Raw genomic sequence first — 23,166 nt, forward strand, 5'->3', positions numbered from 1 at the left:
ATGCACTCACGGGACTCAATGCTCGTTGGCGGCTACCTGGTGCATCCGATCTATGAATATGACTGGTGTTTTCACTGGCATTTATGCGTAAAAGAAATTGAGCTTTCCTCATCAGGAGTTCTCAGTTATACAGAAGCCAGTCAGCAGCAGATTAGATTTAAGCTTTTCATTCCTTATTATTTTTTTTCCCTGGAAAAATGTTTGCACTTCTCATACCACCTGGCCAACTTCCAGGCCTTTTTCTCTCCTGAGGGAGCACGACTGAGCCACGGCAGTCTCGGACGGGCTCCTCTGAGTGCAGCGGCTGGTTGTAAATGGACTTCTGCCCCCACCTCCAGCCCCCAGTTCTGCCAAGAGCTGAGCCCCAGGGAGTGTTGCTTTCAGCCCCTCCCTCAGTGCAGGCAGGGGCCCTCCTGGGGAAGCCTCCTCTCCTGGGCCCGGAGTACATTCTGAGCCCTCACTAACCCCTGACCCATGTCCCCCTTTGTGTCTGACAACAGGGTGGGGGGTGGGGGGCTCTTCAGGACTGGGCCCCCGTTTTGGTGGACCCCATGGGGATTGCATCCTTGCCCCTCCCCTAGGAAGTACATCTGTTGCTCTGGCTGCAGGAGTGAGTGAGGTTCTGGCTGGCATCTCCTGTGGCATCTCACCCCTAGCTTGCCGTGTCTGCTGCATGCATGGCCGTGGGAGTGAGCGTGGCCGTGCATGTGAGGCCACAGTCGCGCTGCAGCCGCTCTCCTGCAGCCCCGTCCCTGGTGCACCTCGCTGCGTGCGCTGAAGCCCGGCTCAGCCTCCCGGGATGACTTCTGCTTTTCCATGGATCAGTCCCACTTCCTTTCTGAACCTGGCCGTGTTTGTTCTCATCTGTAACTGTTCTGAGCACATGCAGGCCCTGCTCCCTAGGGACCAGGCTAAGGCTCTGTGCCCCGACTCAGGTGGCTGGGCCCAAACCCACCACAGCACGCAGCCTGCCTTGCTGGGAGGAGACCTGCCAGATGGAGTCCCAGACTTTCCTTGCCCACCTTCCCTCATTTTTGTAGTTATGAATGAAAACTGAAAAAAAAGAAGAAAGGAAACCAGTTCCTACCAGGACCGGCAGCCTCAGAGAGGCCTGGGGGAGATGAGGATGGTTTGGGGTCTGGCCCTGGGAGGCGTTCAGCTGTGTACTGCTGAGAGGGAGGGACGTGGTGAGCAGCTTGCCCGAGCTCATCCTGTGTCTCAGTGACTGGCCACTGTGCCTGTAGCTTTGAGGGGACGTACTCTTTTGAGTCCCCAGGAGCCTGGTCTCCCAGAAACATCACCCCTGGCCCTCAAGGTCTGGCTCTGGTGGCTCTGTGGGCTACGGGATTCTGGCCTGTCAGCAGGTTAGAGGTCTGTTCAGGACAAGCGATAAAGGAGTGAGGCCAGTAGAATAGAAAGGTCTGGAAGCAGCATGCTTGGCAACTTCCAGATTCCTAGTGCTGCATAGGCCTGGCGGTGCTGTGGGCTTGAACAGGTTGGCGTAACTCCCCTCCCAGGCTTCCCGGAGCTGCTCTGGGGCCCCTCACGCTGGCGTCCCTTGTCATGGAGGCTGCGCACACCCTCTCTACCTGCCCATGCTCTGCGTTTCTGTGTTGCGATCACCTTGTCTGTTGTCCCTCTGTCCTCAAAGATGATCACGGAAGCCTTGGCCCAAGGTGGGATGCACATAAGAGCCCGGTTCCCGCCCACCACTGCTGTGTCCGCCGTCCCGTCGAGCTCCATCCCTGTGGGCGGACAGCCCACCACACAGGTATTCACGGGGCAGCGCACAGGGCACGGCTGGGAGCTCGGGGCGTCCTCTGAGCGCCTTTGTGAAGCACACCTGTTGTCCTCAGTGATTTTCCTCATGGTGGCTTTCAGGGTGCCCAGCCAAGTGTCACTTTTTTTTTTACTGAGGCCGAGGCCAGCTTGTTTTTCTCAAGGGGATATGGATAAATATCTTTTTTGTTTGTTTTGTTTTGTTTTAAGTTTAAAATAGTTATGCTGCCGGGCACAGTGGCCGATGCCTGTAATCCCAGCACTTTGAGAGGCTGAGGTGGGAGGATCACTTGAGCCCAGGACTTCCCAACCAGCCTGGGCAACATAGCAAGACCTCATCTCTACAAAAAATTAAAAAATTATCTGGGCACGGGTGGCACGCATCTGTAGTTCCAGCTACTCGGGAGGCTGAGGCAGGAGGATCCCTTGAGCCCAGGAGTTTGAGGCTGCAGCGAGCTATGATGGTGCCACTGCACTCCAGCCGGGGCAACAGAGCAAGACCTTGTTTCTGTTAAAAAAAATAGTAATAATAATTATGCTGCTGTCATTTTCCTGGTAAAATAAAACAGAAGCTAAGCAAATAGTTTTGCTTTGTAGGGTTGTGCTAACAGTGTAGCCACTAGCCATGTGGGGCTATCTACATTTAAATTAACTAAAATTAAATAAAACCAAAAATCCAGCTCCTTCGTTGCACCAGTTATATTTCAAGTGCTCATTTCCCACACGGAAGCTAGTGTGCCGGACAGCACAGATTGCAGGACGTGGCCGTCATGGCCGGAAGTGGTGTCGGGCCGTGCCGTCTCTGTGTGTTGTGTGGGGTGCAGAGTTTACCACACATGCCTTCCCTCTAGGTGGACGAGGACATCTGTGTACATTATCCTTTCCAGGGATATGAATTCCCGGCTTTCTGTTACTGTGTGAAATTTGGAATTATTCCATGGTGTATTCATTTTTCTAACAAATAGTTATCACATTCTATGTGCATTCTGTGTGCCAGGTAGCATTCTAACATTTGCAAAATAAAATGGTGTTAAAGTTCCCTAATTATATGGGCTTTCCATTTTAGTGGGTTTGTTGTAAAAACTTCAAATTTACTAAAAAACCTTTAAAGTTTAGTTTCTGTCATGGGCCACACGCATCTCTAATCATAGCAGACTAGTTGCTGCCCTTCCCTGAGGGTGTGTGTGCCGGTCGCCGCGTAGCCACACCCTGGCCTGTGTCGTGGCACCTTGGTGCAGCCTGTTCTATGGAGGAGGAAGCGGAGGCTGCGTCTGGACAGCCCCAGTCCATCAGCGCCGGCCCTGTGCCATGCTGCCACACACTGCTTAGAAAGGGCCGGGTCCTCCTGAGGTTGAGGCATTGCCACTTGGTGACATATTCAGTGTTTGCCCTCCCTGCATTCCAACCCCCAGGGTCACCCCACATAAGCCGTTTATATAGTTTGTCACTCGCTAGAACTGGAGTTCTTTGGCAGTGACTTCCCTTTTGGTAGTTTTTGGGTTGTGGGAGGAGACAGGGTCTGGAATCTGCTGGTAAAAAGCCAGGGTAGACAGAGCCAGGGCGCAGCTCCCATGGCCCAGAGCTGCGTGGTGCCGGTACCTGCCCAGGGGCTGCTGCGAGCATCTCCTTGCCCAGGTCCTGTGGCGCCCAGCTCCATGAGGGGACCCGCCTGTTCTTCTCCACAGCCTCTGGCTCTGTGTCCACTGGGTGCAGTCGGGTTGGGCTGTTGTATGTGGAGGAATGACTTTAGCAGCAGCAAGTGGGACAGGACTGATTTTTATGAAAACAAAAAGTCCCCAACATTTTGAGTGTGTGATACATGCCAGGCCTCAAGCTAAGTTCTTTGTGTGCAGAATTTCTTTGGCTCTCCCTGCAGCAGGTCATAGTTTCACCCTTTCACAGGCTGAGAGGGCCCCGGAGAGCCACCATGTTCAGGATCAAGGGCTCAGGTGAGACCCTTGCACTTTGGCCTCTCAGCAGGATTCTTCTGGAAACCCCTCCAGTCCCCTCTTCTTGCTGGGCTGACAACTGACTGTGTTTCTCCTCCTGGTTTACGGGGACTCCTGGTTTACGGGGACTCCCGCACTCCTGGGTGGGCTCCCCTGCGCCCTGAAAGTGCCAGGCTCTGTCCTGGGCCTTGCCTTGCCACACTGGTGTGGGATTCCCACTCCCCCCGTGCCCAGCTGTTGGCATTTCCACCGGGACTTCCACAGGCACCCCTCCCTCCCTCTCACGCACCCCCAAACCACTCCCCCCTCCCAGCCTTCCTGCCCGCCTCCACATCAAGTCTGTCCCAAGTTTTGCCAACCAAATAGGTCTTACTGCCTGCAGTACCTCCCAGCCCCCAGAGGCAAGGGAGTTAGGTGGAGGAGAGGGGAGAGGAGAGAGAGAGAAAAAAGATGAAGCCAAAATAAAATTAGTGCCTGAAATGAACGTCATGGAGAATTCTGGTTCATCCTCACTGCATTGTGCGGGGCGAGTGATGAAGCCATCTCGGGAAGATGCCAGCTAATTGCTCACAGGTTTACCCGCCAGGTTCCACCCGGTAGCACTGGCAGCGAGGACAGATGTAGCAGCATTTAGGAAATACTGCTCACAGTATTTCTGCCACAGGATTTCTAGAAAGAGGAAGGCAGGCACAGAGCTGGGCAAGACTCTTTAAAACAGGCTCATTCACGCTGGCTGAGCGGAAGGAGACCGTGAAAATACTTAGGGAGCAAAGCCCGTGGGGAGAAGCCCAGAGTGGACGTCTCCCCACTGCGGGGCGGTGTCTCTGCAGCTCTGTCTGGTGCCGGCCTTCCCCACGGGAGCCTCCCTCGCCCAGCCCTCCAGGACAGGCCCGGAACACTGGGCTCCCCAGCTTCCCGCACACCTGGCCGTGCGCTGACCCTGGGCCCCACACACCGTGGCCGTTCATCCGGCCACACACGCTGCTTCCAGCGATGGTGTGCAGCCGCCTCTGTGTCGGTGCCCTTCTTTCTAATCCAGTCCCTCGCAGGAAAAGAGGGGTGTGAGCTCACGCTGCCTGTCGCTTTTGCTCTTTCCTTGTGACGACAGACTGGGTCCGAGAGAGCAGGTGGAGTAGAAAGGCGGGGTGTGAGTGTCCGTGGGCTCTTCCCGAGATAGGCTTTCTTGGTTCTCAGCTTCCCTCCCAGCCCTATCACTGTTCCAGTGTCCTGTAGACATCTTTGTGTTACGTATGATGGGGATGCCTCGCAGACCCAGTCTGCCACGTCCAAGCAGGATTCTGTGTGGGACCCAGCACAGGGGTCCAGGGGGTTACCTGGGTCCCTGTCCCAGCACTACCTCGGTGGGCACACATGGGCGGCACTGTGATGGGACCATTCTCCACCGCGCTCTGTAGAGTGCCTGGAATGTGGCTGGGAGCAAGGGGCGGTTCCTGGTGTGCCAGGCCAGGCATGGGTGGTACCATCAGCCTTGCCTGAGGCTTCTCTGTGGGACGAGCTGCCTCGACCAGCCTTTCTGCTCCTTTCTGCCCTCCGCCTCCTGTCCTCCCTACTCTGCCTCTGCCTCCCTCCCGACCTCTGCCTCCCTCCCAACGTCTGCCTGCCTCCCGACCTCTGCCTCCCTCCCGACGTCTGCCTCCCTCCCGACGTCTGCCTCCCTCCCGACCTCTGCCTCCCTCCCGACGTCTGCCTCCCTCCCGACGTCTGCCTGCCTCCCGACCTCTGCCTCCCTCCCGACGTCTGCCTCCCTCCCGACCTCTGCCTGCCTCCCGACGTCTGCCTCCCTCCCGACGTCTGCCTCCCTCCCGGTGTCTGCCTCCCTCCCAACGTCTGCCTGCCTCCCGACCTCTGCCTCCCTCCCGACGTCTGCCTCCCTCCCGACCTCTGCCTCCCTCCCGACCTCTGCCTCCCTCCCGACGTCTGCCTCCCTCCCGACCTCTGCCTCCCTCCTGACCTCTGCCTCTGCCTCCCTCCCGGCGTCTGCCTGCCTCCCGACCTCTGCCTCCCTCCCGGCGTCTGCCTCCCTCCCGACGTCTGCCTCCCTCCCGACCTCTGCCTCCCTCCCGACGTCTGCCTCCCTCCCGACCTCTGCCTCCCTCCCGGCGTCTGCCTCCCTGCCGACGTCTGCCTCCCTCCCGGCGTCTGCCTCCCTCCCGGCGTCTGCCTCCCTCCCGGTGTCTGCCTCCCTGCCGACGTCTGCCTGCCTCCAGACGTCTGCCTCCCTCCGGACGTCTGCCTCCCTGCCGTCTGCCTCCCTGCCGTCTGCCTGCCTCCCGACGTCTGCCTCCCTGCCGACCTCTGCCTCCCTCCCGACGTCTGCCTCCCTCCCGACCTCTGCCTCCCTCCCGGCGTCTGCCTCCCTCCCGACGTCTGCCTCCCTCCCGACCTCTGCCTCCCTCCCGAAGTCTGCCTCCCTCCCGACGTCTGCCTCCCTCCCGGCGTCTGCCTCCCTCCGGACGTCTGCCTCCCTCCCGACATCTGCCCGCCTCCCGACGTCTGCCTCCCTCCCGACGTCTGCCTCCCTGCCGTATGCCTCCCTCCCGACCTCTGCCTCCCTGCCGACCTCTGCCTCCCTCCCGGCGTCTGCCTCCCTCCCGACGTCTGCCTCCCTCCCGGCGTCTGCCTCCCTCCCGGCGTCTGCCTCCCTCCCGGCGTCTGCCTCCCTCCCGACCTCTGCCTCCCTCCCGGCGTCTGCCTCCCTCCCGACGTCTGCCTCCCTGCCGACGTCTGCCTCCCTCCGGACGTCTGCCTCCCTCCGGACGTCTGCCTCCCTCCCGACGTCTGCCTCCCTCCCGACCTCTGCCTCCCTCCCGGCGTCTGCCTCCCTCCCGACGTCTGCCTCCCTCCCGGCGTCTGCCTCCCTCCCGACCTCTGCCTCTGCCTCCCTCCCGGCGTCTGCCTGCCTCCCGACCTCTGCCTCCCTCCCGGCGTCTGCCTCCCTCCCGACGTCTGCCTCCCTCCCGACCTCTGCCTCCCTCCCGACCTCTGCCTCCCTCCCGACCTCTGCCTCCCTCCCGGCGTCTGCCTCCCTCCCGACCTCTGCCTGCCTCCCGACCTCTGCCTCCCTCCCGACGTCTGCCTCCCTCCCGGCGTCTGCCTCCCTCCCGGCGTCTGCCTCCCTCCCGGCGTCTGCCTCCCTCCCGACCTCTGCCTCCCTCCCGGCGTCTGCCTCCCTCCCGGCGTCTGCCTCCCTCCCGGCGTCTGCCTCCCTCCCGACGTCTGCCTCCCTCCGGACGTCTGCCTCCCTCCCGACCTCTGCCTCCCTCCCGGCGTCTGCCTCCCTCCCGACCTCTGCCTCCCTCCCGACGTCTGCCTCCCTCCCGGCGTCTGCCTCCCTCCCGACGTCTGCCTCCCTCCCGACGTCTGCCTGCCTCCAGACGTCTGCCTCCCTCCCGACGTCTGCCCGCCTCCCGACGTCTGCCTCCCTCCCGACGTCTGCCTCCCTCCCGACCTCTGCCTCCCTCCCGGCGTCTGCCTCCCTCCCGACGTCTGCCTCCCTCCCGGCGTCTGCCTCCCTCCTGACCTCTGCCTCTGCCTCCCTCCCGGCGTCTGCCTGCCTCCCGACCTCTGCCTCCCTCCCGGCGTCTGCCTCCCTCCCGACGTCTGCCTCCCTCCCGACCTCTGCCTCCCTCCCGACGTCTGCCTCCCTCCCGACCTCTGCCTCCCTCCCGACCTCTGCCTCCCTCCCGGCGTCTGCCTCCCTCCTGACCTCTGCCTCTGCCTCCCTCCCGGCGTCTGCCTGCCTCCCGACCTCTGCCTCCCTCCCGGCGTCTGCCTCCCTCCCGACGTCTGCCTCCCTCCCGACCTCTGCCTCCCTCCCGACCTCTGCCTCCCTCCCGACCTCTGCCTCCCGCCCGGCGTCTGCCTCCCTCCCGACCTCTGCCTGCCTCCAGATGTCTGCCTCCCTCCCGGCGTCTGCCTCCCTCCCGGCGTCTGCCTCCCTCCCGACCTCTGCCTCCCTCCCGACGTCTGCCTCCCTCCCGGCGTCTGCCTCCCTCCCGGCGTCTGCCTCCCTCCCGACCTCTGCCTGCCTCCCGACCTCTGCCTCCCTCCCGACGTCTGCCTCCCTCCCGACCTCTGCCTCCCTCCCGACCTCTGCCTCCCTCCCGACGTCTGCCTCCCTCCCGACCTCTGCCTCCCTCCCGGCGTCTGCCTCCCTCCCGACCTCTGCCTCCCTCCCGACCTCTGCCTCCCTCCCGGCGTCTGCCTCCCTCCCGACCTCTGCCTCCCTCCCGACCTCTGCCTCCCTCCCGGCGTCTGCCTCCCTCCCGACCTCTGCCTCCCTCCCTCCCGGCGTCTGCCTCCCTCCCGACCTCTGCCTCCCTCCCGACCTCTGCCTCCCTCCCGGCCTCTGCCTCCCTCCCGACGTCTGCCTCCCTCCCGGCGTCTGCCTCCCTCCCGACGTCTGCCTGCCTCCCGACGTCTGCCTCCCTCCCGACGTCTGCCTCCCTGCCGACCTCTGCCTGCCTCCAGACGTCTGCCTCCCTCCGGACGTCTGCCTCCCTCCCGACGTCTGCCCGCCTCCCGACGTCTGCCTCCCTCCCGACGTCTGCCTCCCTCCCGACGTCTGCCTGCCTCCCGACGTCTGCCTCCCTCCCGACGTCTGCCTCCCTGCCGACCTCTGCCTCCCTGCCGACCTCTGCCTCCCTCCCGACGTCTGCCTCCCTCCCGACGTCTGCCTCCCTCCCGACGTCTGCCTACCTTCTGACGCTGCTGTTCTGGGTGCCGTGGGAGGTTCTTTCTGACCTCATGGGCCGCCTTGCTAGGCCAGCTCAGTCTTTGGGGGCTGCTCCCATCCCAGGTGTGTCTGAGACAACTTGGGATTTGGGACTTGGACTGCCCATGCTGACACCAAAGGGATGTCCAGGGCCTGGTTTCTTGCACTTGGAAATGAAAGGGCACCCTTGTTTGGTTTTCTTCCTGCTAGAAATCTCTCCCCAGCCTCCTGTCCTCTGGGCTCTGCTGGCCACCAGCTGCCTTGGCCTGGGGCAGCTGAAGAGCTGAGATAGACCCACATGCTGGGTGGACCCTGAGGGCCCCGTGAGCACAGCCACTGCAGGGGCCACAGCGGGGTGCTGAGCTTCCTAGGGCTCAGCAGGGCAGGCGGGCTGCCCAGGCCTGGCTCTGAGGCGCCCCCCTGTAAGCAGGCGGGTGTGCCCGCCAGGGGGCCAGGCAGCCTTGGCCCTGTCCTGGAGGGAGTGTGAGAGGAAGCCTCCAGGCTATGTCAGGATGAGCGGGGAAGCATGACACTTGGGAGCCGGGCTCCCAGGTGCACCTAGGACAGGCAGGGCAGGTCACAGTGGGGACTTGCTGTCCAGAAGGGACAGAGAAGACTCATGGCAAGGAGCTGCACTCAGCACGCTGCAAGTGTTTCCCACACAGAGGGCCACTGGCGGGAAGGGCCTCCCTGGGACTTGCTGAGAGGTTCTGATCCTCCCCAAGAGGACAGCCCCGTGGGGGGCCTGGGTGCTCTGCCCTGCGGAGGCTTCCCTGGCTGCTCCTTGCCGTGCCCCAGACTGGCTTCCTTGTGCCCAGGGGCAGCTCCGCAGAGAGCAGAGGCTGTGGACAGCGTGTGCCTGTTTCCCTGTGGTCTGGGTGCTGAGGGCCTTTTAACATTCAGCTGGGAGCGAGGACTGTGCCACAGCCTTCCCCACTGTGGCAGCCTCCACCCAGCCCTGCCACCCTGTGGGTGCCTCGCTGCCCTCCGAGGAGCACTGCGCGCCAGGCTGCGGACAGGAGCTGACCGTCTCCCAGAAAGGGCTCTGCCCAGGCAGAGGCTGAGCACCTCCCGGGCAGGTGGGGGTGGGGCTCGGGCAGTCGGGGTGGGGGGAGGCAAGGTGAGGAGTGTTGACCTTCAGGCAGGAAGAGGGTGAGCTGCGAGGCAGCTTCTGGGATGCAGGTGGAGGGCGGCAGCATCGGGGTATGAGTTAGGGAAGGGAGAGTGAGGGCGGGGGCTCCTGGGCACATGAGGACAGGGCTTTTAGGAGGGAACCCACCACAGGGAGGGCCGTGCCCAACAGGGCTGGCTGGCTGGGCTGGCTGGGCACGGGCTCCCAGGGAGCCTTAGCCTCCCTCTCCTTGGCACCGTCTGTGGTTTTCTGTGGGAAACTTTCTGGTCCTGGGATTTAGTTAGTGCCAGGGCTGATTCTGGAGCGTGCTTTCCAGCGTGTAGGTCATGCCACCAGCCCTGGCCCCGCAAGACTCACAGTGCGTCAGCAGCGTGAGTGCGCAGATCTGCGTGGAAGAAGCCTGTGCTCTCCTGCAACTCAGCAGTCTGCAAACGCAGTCACAGCAGCCCCCATTTCTGGCCTTGCTGACATCAGCACAATTCACCTCGCACCATTTGACTCCATGTGGCAGAGACCAGGCCTGGCAGCCAAGGCCTGAGCTCCATGCTCTTGCCCCTCCTCTCCTTGGTGGGAGTGTTTTGGTCACAGTGATGGGAACAGCCCGTGGACATCCCACTGGGCCAGCGGCTTTCGGATAGGGCCTCTGAGCCCACTGTGCTAGAAGCACCATGCTGTGGCTGGCACCCTGTGCCTTGGTGCCCTTGTCCCCCCAGAGCGTGCGGCCCTGGGAGCAGCCTGCACCCAGCATCCCAAGCAGCCCTGTTGGGCACACCCAGTGGGAACAGGCAGGAGGGACACAGCATTTCACTCCAGGAGCTTGGTCTAGGTGGTGCTGAGGGAATGGCCGTGCCCTCCCCTGCCTGGTGGGGTAGGGGCGGAGATGGCAAGTGTCCTATTTCCTTGGTGGGATCTGGGCCTGGTCCCCAGTTCAAGGAGCTAAGAAAGCAGCAACCGAGAGCAGTGCTAGCCCAGAGCTCCCAGCTGTGGCGGAGGCGCGTGGTGGGGGCGGCAGGAGCTGTGGCTCCAGACGGGCAGCGGTCAGTCTGCAGAACTGGAGAGTCTGCGAGCCGGGAGGGGTGTGGACTGGGCTCCCAGGATGCAGGCTGTGCAGGGGTTCAACTAGGGTGTGGGAGATGCCACTGTGGACCCTTGAGGACCTCTGAAGCTAGCAGGGCCTTTAGGGTGGCCCCAGTTTGATGAGGGTCTGGGCCTTCATGCTGTCATCACAGCACTGGGCGAGGAAGTCCTCTCTGCTAAGGATCCTTTTGGGGGGCCCAGGCACCCTGGGCCAGCAGGCAGCTATTCTCCCCGTCCAGAACTGCCACCGTGTGCTTCTCCCCTGGAAAGTGTGGGTGTTTCACACATCCTTGTCCTTGATCTTTGGTCAATTTGTGCTGGTTTCATCCCTTGGAGTTCACTGTCCCTGATGTGGACAGTGGTGCGGTTGACCCCATTGCGTCATCCCCTACCTGACAACTGGGGAGCAGAGAGCAGCCCCACTGTGCAGACAGGGATGGGGCCTCTGTGGATTCAAGGTACACACACCTGCCTGTGCGTAAAACCAGGCCCTGAGCCCAGTGTCGCTGGCACCGACAAGGGCCGACACAGCGCCAGTGTGGGTGTGCACATGGCTCCTTAGGCCACCTTGCTCCAGTTAAGCAGGTCCAGGCAGGTGGGACACAGTGTGAGACCAGCCCTGCAGCTGGTTGGGTGCGGCCAGGCCACCTGGACATGTCGGATATAACAGATGGCCTGGCTGTTGGGCTTGTCCTTGGTGTAGTCAGCCTCGGGGACTGTGGGGCTGCTGAAAGGGGGAAGACAGTCCCACCAGTCAGCAGAGCAGGGTCCTTACTGACCCGCAGGGGAGAGCATCACAGGCCAGTCAGGGTGTGGCAGGGCAGGCTGGGCTAGTGCCTGCGGAGGCCTTTGCCTCTCCAGGCTGCCCTCCCACTCCCACACCATGGCCTGTCCCTGCCCAGCAGCCCCTGTCCTCATGCCCCTACCCCACTGGGACCTAGGGCTGCCCCCCTGGCCCTCCTGCCAGCCACCGGGTCACTGTGTGCTGTGTGTCGGGGGTGGAGGCGTGTGCCTGTCCCGCCGGCCTCTGGAAGAAGATGGTGTGTGGGGAGGCTGGAGGGAGGAAGGGCCTGCACGTGCACTGGGCAGGTGGCATGGAGGCGGGTGGGCGTGTGGCAGTTCGCCGGCTGAGCCCCTCCGCTTCCAGGTCGGCCAGAGCAGCCTCCCCATGCTGTCCTCGCCGTCGCCGGGCCAGCAGGTGCAGACCCCGCAGTCGATGCCCCCGCCCCCCCAGCCGTCCCCGCAGCCCGGCCAGCCTGGCTCACAGCCCAACTCCAACGTCAGGTAGGCCTGGCTGGGGGCGCCTCTCCCCGCCTGGCCCTCAGGGGGGCCCTGCCTGGCCCCCGCTCAGACGTGCTTCCTTCCCCTTGGCTGCAGCTCCGGCCCTGCCCCGTCCCCCAGTAGCTTCCTGCCCAGCCCCTCACCGCAGCCCTCCCAGAGTCCAGTGACGGCGCGCACCCCACAGAACTTCAGTGTCCCCTCACCTGGACCTTTAAACACCCCTGGTAAGTCGGGCCTGGGGTGGGAGTGGGTGGGGCCCAAGGCCCAGATCCCCATCATGTGACCTGCAGGCTGGCTGGCAGGCTGAGGTGCTGAGGGTCGCCCCCACCTTCGCAAGGCCTCAGCCTGCACCAGGCGCTCGGGCTCAGGGGCCCTCAAGCGTGAGGGTCTCGCCTGAGGGTGTGGGGCCACGGCCTGGCCCGCTGTGTCCCGCAGTGAACCCCAGCTCCGTCATGAGCCCGGCCGGTTCCAGCCAGGCTGAGGAGCAGCAGTACCTGGACAAGCTGAAGCAGCTGTCCAAGTACATCGAGCCCCTGCGCCGCATGATCAACAAGATCGACAAGAATGAAGGTGGGGCCCTGGGCTGGGGCAGGGCGGGGGCCGGGCGCCCCAGGGCTGTGTCTTAGTGTCCTCTTTTCTGTCCCAGACAGAAAAAAGGACCTGAGCAAGATGAAGAGCCTTCTGGACATTCTGACAGACCCCTCTAAGCGGTGAGCTTTGCCCCAGATCCCCGGGGAAAGACAGTGCTGCACCCACAGAGGGTCCCCAAGGGCGTGGCTGGCCCAGCCGTGATGGGCTCTTGGTGACGATGTGGATTTAGTGAAGGTGCCCAAGCAGCTCCACTGCTGTGTATGCACTGGAGCTTCCAGCCTGGACTTCACCTCGGCCCGCGCCCAGCCTTCGCCTACGCTTGGCCGTTGCATGGCCCTCGCACTCCCACCTGCACCTGCCACAGCCAGGCCTTACCGAGCCAGTGGCCAGGTCCCGGCTGGCAGTAGCCTCACCTTCAGCTGGCCGCGCTGGGCCTGAGTCTGACCTTCCGTCCTGGCCCAGCTTGCGGGCGACTGGGCGGGCGGCCGTGTCTCAGGCACCCCATTTACAGCTCGCGTGTGCCGGCCGGTCATGGGAGTGAAGGCAGTGCTGGTGAGAAGCATGCGGAAGGCGGTGTGCCGGCCACGGGCACCGGCACTCAGGCAGCGCCTTTGTGCTGCCTCCCTCGTTTCACCGCCTGGACTCAGGCTGTGCTCCCCTTCTAGAAGGGTGTCCCTGTTCTGCTTGTCTGGGTAGAGTGCCAGTCCCTGCCAACTGGGGGCTTGGGAGCCAGACGGCCATCTAGGCCCTCTTGGATTGATTCTTCATTGGGATTTTAGGGTCAAGGAGGGCAGGGACGGGCCTAGAATTCTAGACGGGCCTTCCCAGCCTGGCCGGGACCTGGCCCTTGTCCCTCCCATTGTTCTGCCAGCCAGGAACGGGCCGCTCCTGGGGATGAGGATCGCCTTTGCCTTAGACTCTGGGTCTGGGGACAGCTGGCTGACCGGCTAGGGTTCCTGCAGAGGTTTCCAAGGGCTGAGGCCAGGTGGGCAGTGGTTGGGATCCGAGCCTAGGAGCCACCAGCTGCCCCAGCCCTCCAGCACTAGGGCTAGCCCACGACCCCTCTCCCTGTAGGTGTCCCCTGAAGACCCTGCAGAAATGTGAGATTGCCCTGGAGAAACTGAAGAACGACATGGCAGTGGTGCGTGGAGCGTTGGGCAGCTCTGGGGCGGTCAGGGCTCACACCGGGTACCTGGCAGCACAAGCTGGGGAGAGCCTTCCTGGCTGGCTGTGCTGTGGGGCTGGGAACCTGGGAGAAGCCACCCTCTGCCCGTGGCCCTGGGGGGGGGCAGGGACTTGCGCCCAAGGTCAGCCAGCGCTGTCTGCACAGGGGTGGACGTTGTGGGAAAAGCCTCGGGAATCTGTGAGTGAGGGTGCAGGCCTTGGGGGCAGGAAGGCTCCCGAGAGCGAGTGCACCCTGGAGCCCCAGGCTGGCTGCTGACCTCACCTGTCCCCTCTCCAGCCCACACCCCCACCGCCCCCAGTGCCACCGACCAAACAGCAGTACCTGTGCCAGCCACTCCTGGATGCCGTCCTGGCCAACATCCGCTCACCCGTCTTTAACCACTCCCTGTACCGCACGTTCGTGCCGGCCATGACCGCCATCCACGGCCCACCCATCACGTACGTATGGCCGGGGCTGGGCCTTGCGGAGGGCAGCGGCCATGGGCCTCATGTGGCCGGTGTGGTCACCACGCCGCCTCCTCAGGGCCCCGGTGGTCTGCACCCGGAAGCGCAAGCTTGAGGAGGACGAGCGGCAGAGCATCCCCAACGTGCTCCAGGGGGAGGTAGCCAGGCTGGACCCCAAGTTCCTGGTGAACTTGGACCCTTCTCACTGCAGCAACAACGGCACTGTCCACCTGATATGCAAGCTCGGTGAGTGTCCTGGGAGGACAACAAGCCCTGAACTGCAGCTCCAGGGCTCTGCCACCCAGCCAGAGGGCAGAGCCCCCAGAGCCTGCCCCTGCCCTTATCTCTCACCAGGCTGCCCGTCTGCCCTCACGTCTCCATCCTTACACACACCTGGCCCAGGGCGGCCTGGCCGTGCCCCAGCCCCCAGCCCCTGAGCACAGCTGGGAGATAGTGGGCAGGACCTCGGTACCCATCTACACAGGGTACGCCAGGTTCCAATTTTGGAAACCTGGGAGTCAGAGGGACCTACAGGTCTTGCAGCGAGCCTGACCAGAACCTTCCAGGTGTGAAGCGTCCTGTTCTGGGGCAGGGCAGGCTGGGGCTTGTCTAGGTCAGAGGTACAGCCTTGTGTATTGCAGATGACAAGGACCTCCCGAGTGTGCCACCACTGGAGCTCAGCGTGCCTGCCGACTACCCCGCCCAGAGCCCGCTGTGGATCGACCGGCAGTGGCAGTACGGTGGGTGAACCTGGGGGAGCCCCCTGAGGGCCAGGCAGGCAGCCCCGAGACCGCCTGGTGCCCCTCCCACTCCCAGCTGAGTCTTCCCTCTCAGCACACGTTGTTCAGTGGTCACCTGGAGGGAGAAGGGTCTCTGCCCCTACATGTCCCTTCACCCCTCCATCCCATGGCCGATCAACTGTCCAGGGCTGCTGTGTTCAGTGGGTGAGGGGTAAGCGGGCCCGTGGCTCAAGGACAGACACAGCTGCCCCCAGTGGCCACTGTGGTTCTTGGAGGGGGTGAGGGGGCCCAATACTGCCAGAACTTGGGCTACTGGGGACCCATCTGGGCGATATGGCTCTATTGGCAGGGGACAGTTCCCCTGAGGCTCAGAGCTGGCACACAGCAGTGCCAGGACTGGGTCCCCAAGGGTATCACAGAGGGAAAGCCCTGGGCTCTGGCTCCAGTTCCCATTGCAGTTCTTCACTGACGACGGTGGGAAGAGAGCCAGGTGGCTGGGCAGTGCGCGGGAGGCAGCATCCCGGCGCACCGGCCCATGCCCGAGGCTGCCCTTCCCAGGGAGCTGCGGCGTGGGTGGATGTGGGCCGGCGCTCACGGCCCGCCGCTCTGTTGCAGACGCCAACCCCTTCCTGCAGTCGGTGCACCGGCGCATGACCGCGAGGCTGCTGCAGCTCCCCGACAAGCACTCGGTCACTGCTCTGCTCAACACCTGGGCCCAGAGTGTCCACCAGGCCTGCCTCTCGGCCGCCTAGCTGGGACTGCAGGGACAGCCAGCAGCCTCGCTGGGCCGTGGACACACCCCTCCCGTTGGACTTTTCTAGGTGTCGGCTTCCTTAGGGAGCCTGGGTTTAGGTTAGCTTCCTGCTTTTATCTTCTGCCTCGGGGACCTGCCGAACGAAATTCCCACACTGCTCAGAACTGGGACAGGCAGCTGTGGAGCTGGCTGGGGGGCACTGGCTGTCTTCTTAGAGAAGGTTCTTCACGCGACCTTCTCCAGGGAGTCAGACCCTCGGGCTGCTCTCCTGGCCTTTCCGGGGTCTGGGCTCAGGTCCAGGTCCGCTCTCAGCAGCACGAGGGAGAACTCAGGGTCTTGTCAGAGCGTCTTGTGTGTGTGCTAGAACATGCTTCCAGTGGTTTCTATAGGAGAACGTGGAGGACACAGGAAACCCTTAAGACACACAATTCTCTGATTGCGGCTTTGGGTTCAGGCTGCACCGCTCTTGCGAGGGGGGCTCCTGGTCTGGGGTGTGGGCTGCGTCCCGAAGGGAGGGGCCTGCGGGTGGCTGCCTGTTCCTGGCCACCAGCTTGGCCTCAGACCTTGTGGCGTTCCTGCTCAGCACTGTGGGTAGCCCGGGAGAGGGGCATCAGGCCCTGTCCCTGGCACCCCTGTGCCACTCCTGGCTCCGGGTACCGTGTCCTGCTGTGAAGGATGAAGAGCGATGTCTCGGGACCCATATCCTCAGAGCTTCCTCGGCTCTGTGCCACTCCAGGGCTGGGCTCCCGGCTGGGATGGGGCCCTGGGGCAGGGCAGCGCCACCCTGTGTCGCCTGCCTCTGGGCAGCGGCCAGCAGCCCTCTGGTCACGAGAGGCTCCCCTTTTTATGTGCACTACCCCATCGTCTGTGGTTCTTATAATAAATTTATTATTTCTGTGTTGGTCAGGAGTTCAACACTGCGTCCTCTTCTCCATGGATCTGGGGCCTGCAGTCCTATCAGGGATGCTGTCAACTTTGGAGGTGGCAGTGTCCAGTCTGGCCCTGGACACCCCAGACCTCAGCTCCCCTTTCCTGACACACTGTCCCATTCCTCAGCCTGCCCCATGCCCCAGGTTCCCGGCACGGTTCCTGCTCCCCAAAGCAGGAAGAGGCTGAGACTAGTGCCAAGGACATGGGGCCCTGGGACTGGAGGACTGTGCTACCCAGGCAAGGGTGGGCACTGAGCTGGCCACCCCCAGACAGTGGACATAGCTGCTCTGGTGACAGAGGGTGGGCTGGGCCTGGACACAGCATTCTGGAGATGACAGTTCTTCCTTTGCCGTGGTGCTCCACGGAGGAAGGCTGGTTCTGCCAGACCACTCGTCAGCGGTGTTGAGTGTCGGGGCAGGAGAGGACAGCATCTTGTCCCCAGGAGTGGCCAGTTTGGGCAGGAGACCCAGAGTGACCATGTTCCTAGGAGGCAGCTCCAAGCCCAGCCAGTGGCCCAGGAAAGCCACCCTGCCTCTAGGCAGGGCATGTGTGGCTTTGCCGAGGCTTCTCATCCCAGGTGGCTGTGAGGTCCTGGGATGAGCAGGAGCCGCTGCCTGGGCAGGTCCCATCCAGACTAGCAGGGAGCCAGCATAAGGACCAAGGGCTGGGAAGCAACACTGGGTAGCCAGTGAGGAAGGAGACACAGCTTGGAGAGAAATTGCTTTATTTTCAGTCTTCAACAGGGAGCGTAATGTGCTTTTGAGTATATGCAGAATAGCAAAATAATAGCAAGAAAATAACAGTTCTTCAGTTTGGAGGTCAAGTACTTTATCTGTCATGAGTTTTGTATATCTTGGACTTTAGCTTGGCTTATGTGGAGGGGGCTCGTCTCTTCGGCTGCAGGTCCTCAGGCCTGGCCAAGGGCAGGTGCCAGGCGGGCTCAGAACACCGAGCGGTGCAGGCGCCGGTTCTGCACCACCTGCAGCCTCTTCTGCCGCTCTGCAAAGTTGCTCTTCAGCGTCTGCTTCAGTGCAGGCAGGATGGAGCGCTCTGCCACGGGCGTCGGGCTCAGAACCAGGCTGTGGCAGTAGAGGCATGGTCACCTCGAGCTGGTTCAGAAGTGAGGACTCGGATGGGGCCCAGCCCAGCCCTAACTGGGCCCAGCGAGGCCGTGGCCGGCTCTGCTCTGAGCCCCACTCTCTGCCAGTGCTGGGCTGTAGGAGCCACCCTACTCCCCATGCGGGGTACTCACCATTTCTTAGAGAGGTTCTTGCTGGAGACCTTGGGGAGGTGCATGGGCTCCTGGTCCCTGGGTGAAGGAAGGGTCAGCAGTGAGCCCTGGACAGGCCCTGCTGGGACAGGTGGGGTGGGGTGCCGGGGCACTCACTTGGGAGAAGTCAGCCCGGCCTCCTCAGGGGCAGTCTTGTGCCTCTGGCTCTCCTCCAGGAGGGACTTGAGGTGCTGCAGCTGAAAGGCAGGGGAGGGGAGATGGAGGTGCACCTGCCGAGGTGCCGGGCCACTCAGGGCCACCTCTGCCCGGGGCCTCACCTCTTGGGCCTGCAGAAGGTTGGCGTTCCACAGCTGGCGGATGACCACCTCACATTGCTGAAGCGTGGTAGGCTTGCGCAGGCGCAGGGCCAGGCTCATCGAGGGGGGTGCCCCTGTTGCCTGCCTGCCCCTGTGCTGGCTGCCTGCTGCCCAGGTGACCCCTGAGTTAAAGGTGTCCACTTCCTCATTTCTGAAACAGTCATTGCAGCAGCCCAGAGGTGACCTGCCTGGACTGGCCTAATCACCCACCCGGCACCCCTCCCCAGGCCAGTGTGGGGCCGGTGTGGGGAAGAGGGCTGGGCTCCCTTCTGCTGCCGAGGGTGCTCTGGGCACCAGGTGGGTGTTGTTGGGGCCAGCTGTGACCTGGGCCCACCCATGCCTTTGTTCCCTCTGAAGGTCCACTGAGGGTCAGATGTGGCTCAGAGAGTGAGCAGCTAGCTGCCAGGCTGCCCTTGGTCCTCAAGCATCTCAGGCTGGTCTCGGGGGAATCCTAGGGCTATGCCTGTCCTGCTCCACGTCCTACCCAAAGTGTGCACTCTACAGTGTCCCAGGGCAGTTCCCGGAAGCTCGGGGGTCACCAGTGCCTGGCCTGGCTGTCTTGCTGGAGCAGTGCCTTCCAAAGGCAGGTGTGGCTGGGAGCTGCAGGCCCAGGAGCCTGACTCACTGTTTTCTTGGTGAAAAAGATTACTTTTTGTTTCTTTTCTCTGAGAAAGTGGTTTAGGGGCTCAGGTCGGCACACTTCTAGGGGAGGGGAGGAAGACAGCGCCCACCAGATGGGTGGAGCCTGGCAGTCGTAGCTTTCATGAGCCTTGGTCACGTCGGAAACAGGCCCGTGGAGCAAAGGGCAAAGCAGCTGGCAAGACGCCGGGGCGGGACTGTGGCATGCAGGCCTGGCTCCAGGGTGTGCGTGTGCCTCACCTGGCCTGCCTCTGCACCCCAGGAGCTCTGTCCGGCTTGCCTCCGGGCTCCTCCTCCAGGTCTGCCTTGGAGTCTTGCTTCTTGAAGGAACTGGGCTGAGGCCTGACCTTGCCTTGAGAGTTGGCTGTAAGTTAGACCCAACAGGGCCAGTCACCATAGACATCAGAAGTGCTGTCCAAGTCCCCAAGTCCCCAGGACTGGCTGTGTGGCCCAAGTAACCCCTTCTCTGAGCTTGCGAGGGTGCGGCCCGTGGGTGGCGCCTGCTGCATGCTCAGTCAGTGGTGGAAGCCGGCGCCCATTGTGGGTAGAATGAACCTGCGTGAGAGGCCTGGGACTCGGCCTGCCCTGGTTCACTCTCCAAGGACCAGGCCCATCGCCCACTGGGCCCTGCACAGAAAAGGTGGGGCTGCCACTGGTGAGGATGCTGGGCTTCTTGGGGAAGGCAGGGTGGGGAGAAGAGGCTCAAGCTTGCTCTGCAAACGATGCCACAAGCCCAGGGCCACGTGGGCAGGGGCATGCCGCCTGCATCCTGCCTGCTTAGGGGCAGCTGGCGCACATCCTTCTCCCTAGGAGACCACCCTGGAGGCTCAGTGGGCACTCAGCCCCCCTGCAGCCCCGCCTGACTGCCTGCTGCCCTGCCCCAGGGTGGGTCTGCCCCGGGCCTTGCTACCCCGCATTTACAGCCAGCCCCTGTCCTGCTTTTGTAGCCTCACCTTAGGGCCTCCCTCCTGCCAGCCCACAGCCCTGTCCCAGCCCACCTCAGTGCCCCCACATCAGCTTGCCGGCACCTGGGCATCCCTTGCCTCCCTTCAGCCACCCCTTCACCCTTTGACCCCACAGAACCCACCTTTCGGTCTGCCCAGCAGCAGCTTTCAGCCCCCTGGTCGGCACCCTTGGCCACCCAGGCCTGGGACCCCAGCAGGGGAGGATGCCCGCTCACCTGACACTGTCAAGTTTGACATGGACTTGGCGGAATGGAAGCTGGAAGTGGAGAGGCTGCCTGCGGGGGAGCACACGGGCCAGCTGGCGGCTCTGCAGGGCCTGTGCACTGGTACAGAGCCCCCCTCAGCCCGGGAGGGCTGTGTCCTCCCTGCTCTGCCCCACACTCTGTTGAGGCAGCCCCAGACTCAGCGAACAGAGGCCACCAGAAAGGTGGTTTCCTGAGGGGCCACTCAGAAAGCAGGGGGCTTGGGACCAGTGTCGCAGCAGGTCCTGAATGAGCATGACTTTTTCTGATGTCCCAACAGGGTCCCCAGGCACTGCAGGGCTGGGAAAAGGGACCACTAACTTGGGACACCCTTTGCTCTGAACAACTCACTGAGCTGCCACACCCACTAGAGAAGGGTCCTCCCCCCATCCCATTCTCTGCGTATACCCCAGGAAGAGAGCCCTGAGCACCACCCAGGCTGGCCCTGTTCCCCAGTCAGGCCCCCTGAAGTCAGACCTAGGCCCAGAGGTGATGGGGAGAGTAAGCCCAAGAACCCAACTGGTGTCCCTGGGCTGGGCAGGGAGCCACCGTCATCAGGATGAGGAAGTGCCTTGGACAAGTGGCTGCAGGTCTCGGACTCTGCTTTCTTCCCTACCCCGGCCCATGGTTGCTGAGGAGGTGACAAGAAACAATCTATCGATCTATCGGTAGGAGTATGCCCAGAGCAACCTGGCACAGGTGTAAGGACTCAGAGGCACAGGGCTGGGGCACCTGGAGCCACCATAGCAGCTGTCGGAGTGAGAGCACCCAGCAGGGGAGTGAGACCCAGGAGGGCAGGGGCTGTTCCAGGAGCTCTGTTCAGATGCGGGGGCGGGGAGGGGGGTCTGGCAGCACCCCCGCCCCCCCAGGTGCTCTGCTCCGCCCCCTCCTCCCAGCTGCACAGGCCTCAGGCCTCTGGCTCACTGAGTGTAGCACCTGCTGTGCTTGGGTGCATAAAGTTACCCAGCCATGGCTGGGGGACAATAGCATCTGTCCAGGTCCCGCAAACCCATCCCCGCTGGGTTGGCACTGGGGGCCAGTGCAGCTGGGTGGGCACGGACAGTGTGGGGGGTTGCTGCTCTGCATGGGGGGACTTCCCAGTGGGTGCCGAAGGGCCTCAGACTCACCTTTCTTCTGTGGCCTCTGATTCATTATGAGCTTGTAGTGGAGATCTGAAAGCAAAGCACATGCTGTCTTTGTCACTTTCAAAGCAAAGCCATAGCCAGGCAGAGAGGCTTGGTCCATGTCCCCGCCCCTTGAGTCCTGCTTGCTTTCTCCAGCGCGCCTTTGCCTTGGGCCCCCAGGACAGGAAGGCGGCTGGCGGCTTCCCCTGCAGCACTCGGCCTGTCCTGCCCCGCCCCACGGCTGAGACGACTACAGGGCGCCCCCAGGCCTGGCTCCAGGGGTGCAGAGGTGAGTTGGGAGGGCCCAGCCCTGCTGGATTCCAGGGCCACAGGAGCAAATGCAGTCAGTGTATTAATTGAGTGGCGTCTGGGGGACCCGGCCGGCCAGGTCCAGCCTGGGCCCGGGCAGGGGTCCCCGCATAGCGGATGCCCAGTGAAGGGATACTGGCACTCAGGTGAGGTGGCACTAGAGGGGGCGGGGAGAAAGTGAGGCAGCAGCCACAGCGCCAGGCGGAGGAGCTCCAGCTGACGCTGAGGCCGGAGTGAGGCGCGGTGGCATCGCGGCAGGTTTCGGAGGGCCCAGGGGTGAGGAGCGCGGGGTGTAAGCGAGGGAGGCCCGGCGGTGTGGGCACAGGGCGCAGGGGCCGGGCCACCGTCCGCTCGTGTCTATGGGAGGAGCTCTCCGGGCCGCGCCCTCGCCGGTTCTCGGGTCCGTCTTACTTCTCTAAGTTTCTTAATAACGGGGTGGGCCTGACCCTGCCGAGAGAGGGCTGGCGGCCGAACGTCCCAAGTGACACTGCCCAGCGGGACGGGCGACAGGGAGGGCAGCGCCCACGACACCCGGTCTCCGTGCCGGGCGGGAGAGCAGCGTGGCAGGCCCGGCGCGGGGCTTGCCGCCCGCGTCCTCCGGCCGGCGTGGTCCGGGCGGCCCGACTCACCCTTGTTCTCCCGCTTCAGGTACTCGATCTCCTCGTGGAGCTTGGCCAGCGTCTCCGAGTGCTGCTGCTGCAGGAACTGCAGGCTCTTCTCCAGGTCCACGACCCGCTTCTGCGCGTCGCTGTGTCCCGGCTGCGCGGGGTGCGGCCCCGGCAGCGCGAGGCCCGTGGGCTGGCGCTGGCGCGGGCGCGACGCACCTCGGGAGCCCGGGGTCGTCGAGCTGGGGGGCCTCACCCCCGCTGCCACTGCCGCCCCGCTCATGTCGCCGCCGCCGCTGCACGCCCGCTCGGTGGCCGGGCCGCCCCGGCCTGGCGCCGCGTCGCCATGGAAACGGGCGCGACCGAGGGGCGGGGGTTGGGGCCTAGGCGCGCACGGGGCCGTGCGGGGCTGGAGGCAGGGGCGGGGCCTGGGCGCGAGGGGTGGGGCTGGAGGCAGGGGCGGGGCCTGAGCGCAGGGGTGGGGTCTGCGGCCACCCTGCACCTGGGTCGCTCCAAAGGCACCCTCTGACCATAACGTCAAAGAACTGTCTGCCTTTACAGCGGGTCTTAATATTTCCTTCTCTTTGTTTTCGTTTTAATAGTTCACTCTTTGAATAGGTGATATGGTTACAGGTTCAAAAATCAAAAGGTTCCAATAATTGCAGAATCATCGTGCATTGTGAAATGTGGACAAAATAGAAAGGGGGGACCATGTGTCTGAAGGCACGGGAGAGGGACGCAAAGCAGGAGGGGAGGGGCTTCTTGGAAGAAAAGCTATTTCCCCCCAAGGGCTCTCTCTCCAGCCAGCCGGGTCTCAGACGGAAAGACACAGGTTATCAGCTCCAGGAGGAGGAGTCGGATCTAGCGCTGCAGCTGGGAATCCAGGGCGAGATGCGGGGAGTCTGGAGCTACAGTCGGGGAGGAGCCTGAAGCTATACACTCCCCTCCAGTATGTGGCTGACCTTGATCTGCACACACACACACACACACACACACACACACACACGCGGGTGAACACGATTCTGGGGAGAAAGACAAAGAGCTGGGAGGCAGAAAGAGCTGAGATGTTCATTTGCTGTCTTTTCTGGGGAGACAATG

The 23,166-nt window shown here is 63.1% G+C and overlaps 2 protein-coding genes across 5 annotated transcripts in view; one reads left to right on the top strand and one right to left on the bottom strand.

The window, feature by feature from the left end:
* MED15 (mediator complex subunit 15) overlaps nt 1–16,582 on the top strand; it is a 67,867-nt gene extending 51,285 nt beyond the window's left edge. The window contains exons 9-18 of one of the 2 annotated variants that reach the window (XM_045535226.1): nt 1,652–1,771; nt 11,820–11,956; nt 12,050–12,177; nt 12,389–12,523; nt 12,600–12,663; nt 13,619–13,685; nt 14,007–14,167; nt 14,253–14,419; nt 14,815–14,913; nt 15,529–16,582. In XM_045535226.1, coding sequence (XP_045391182.1) covers nt 1,652–1,771; nt 11,820–11,956; nt 12,050–12,177; nt 12,389–12,523; nt 12,600–12,663; nt 13,619–13,685; nt 14,007–14,167; nt 14,253–14,419; nt 14,815–14,913; nt 15,529–15,665 — 1,215 coding nt within the window. In that variant the 3' untranslated portion in view covers nt 15,666–16,582. The remainder of the gene's footprint in view (nt 1–1,651; nt 1,772–11,819; nt 11,957–12,049; nt 12,178–12,388; nt 12,524–12,599; nt 12,664–13,618; nt 13,686–14,006; nt 14,168–14,252; nt 14,420–14,814; nt 14,914–15,528) is intronic. The other variant, XM_045535227.1, reaches the window with a different exon arrangement.
* A 722-nt stretch (nt 16,583–17,304) lies between these two features.
* On the bottom strand, nt 17,305–22,378 carry LOC123626284 (coiled-coil domain-containing protein 74A-like). Of its 3 annotated transcripts, none has more exons than XM_045535231.1 (8): nt 22,093–22,378; nt 21,158–21,202; nt 20,004–20,063; nt 19,064–19,187; nt 18,146–18,335; nt 17,985–18,064; nt 17,850–17,906; nt 17,305–17,676 (listed from the first exon to the last, which is right to left on the bottom strand). In XM_045535231.1, the coding sequence occupies exons 1-8, from the start codon at nt 22,349–22,351 to the stop codon at nt 17,538–17,540; spliced, it is 954 nt and encodes a 317-aa protein (XP_045391187.1). In that variant the 5' UTR covers nt 22,352–22,378; the 3' UTR covers nt 17,305–17,537. The 3 variants fall into 3 exon arrangements, with proteins under 3 accessions (XP_045391187.1, XP_045391184.1, XP_045391186.1); XM_045535230.1 differs by having other exon boundaries at nt 17,619–17,706; nt 22,093–22,351; XM_045535228.1 differs by lacking the exon at nt 20,004–20,063 and having other exon boundaries at nt 22,093–22,351.
* Nucleotides 22,379–23,166: the final 788 nt, after the last annotated feature.

This window comes from Lemur catta, chromosome 21 (genome assembly GCF_020740605.2).
Source record: "Lemur catta isolate mLemCat1 chromosome 21, mLemCat1.pri, whole genome shotgun sequence".
Classification (NCBI taxonomy): domain Eukaryota; kingdom Metazoa; phylum Chordata; class Mammalia; order Primates; family Lemuridae; genus Lemur; species Lemur catta.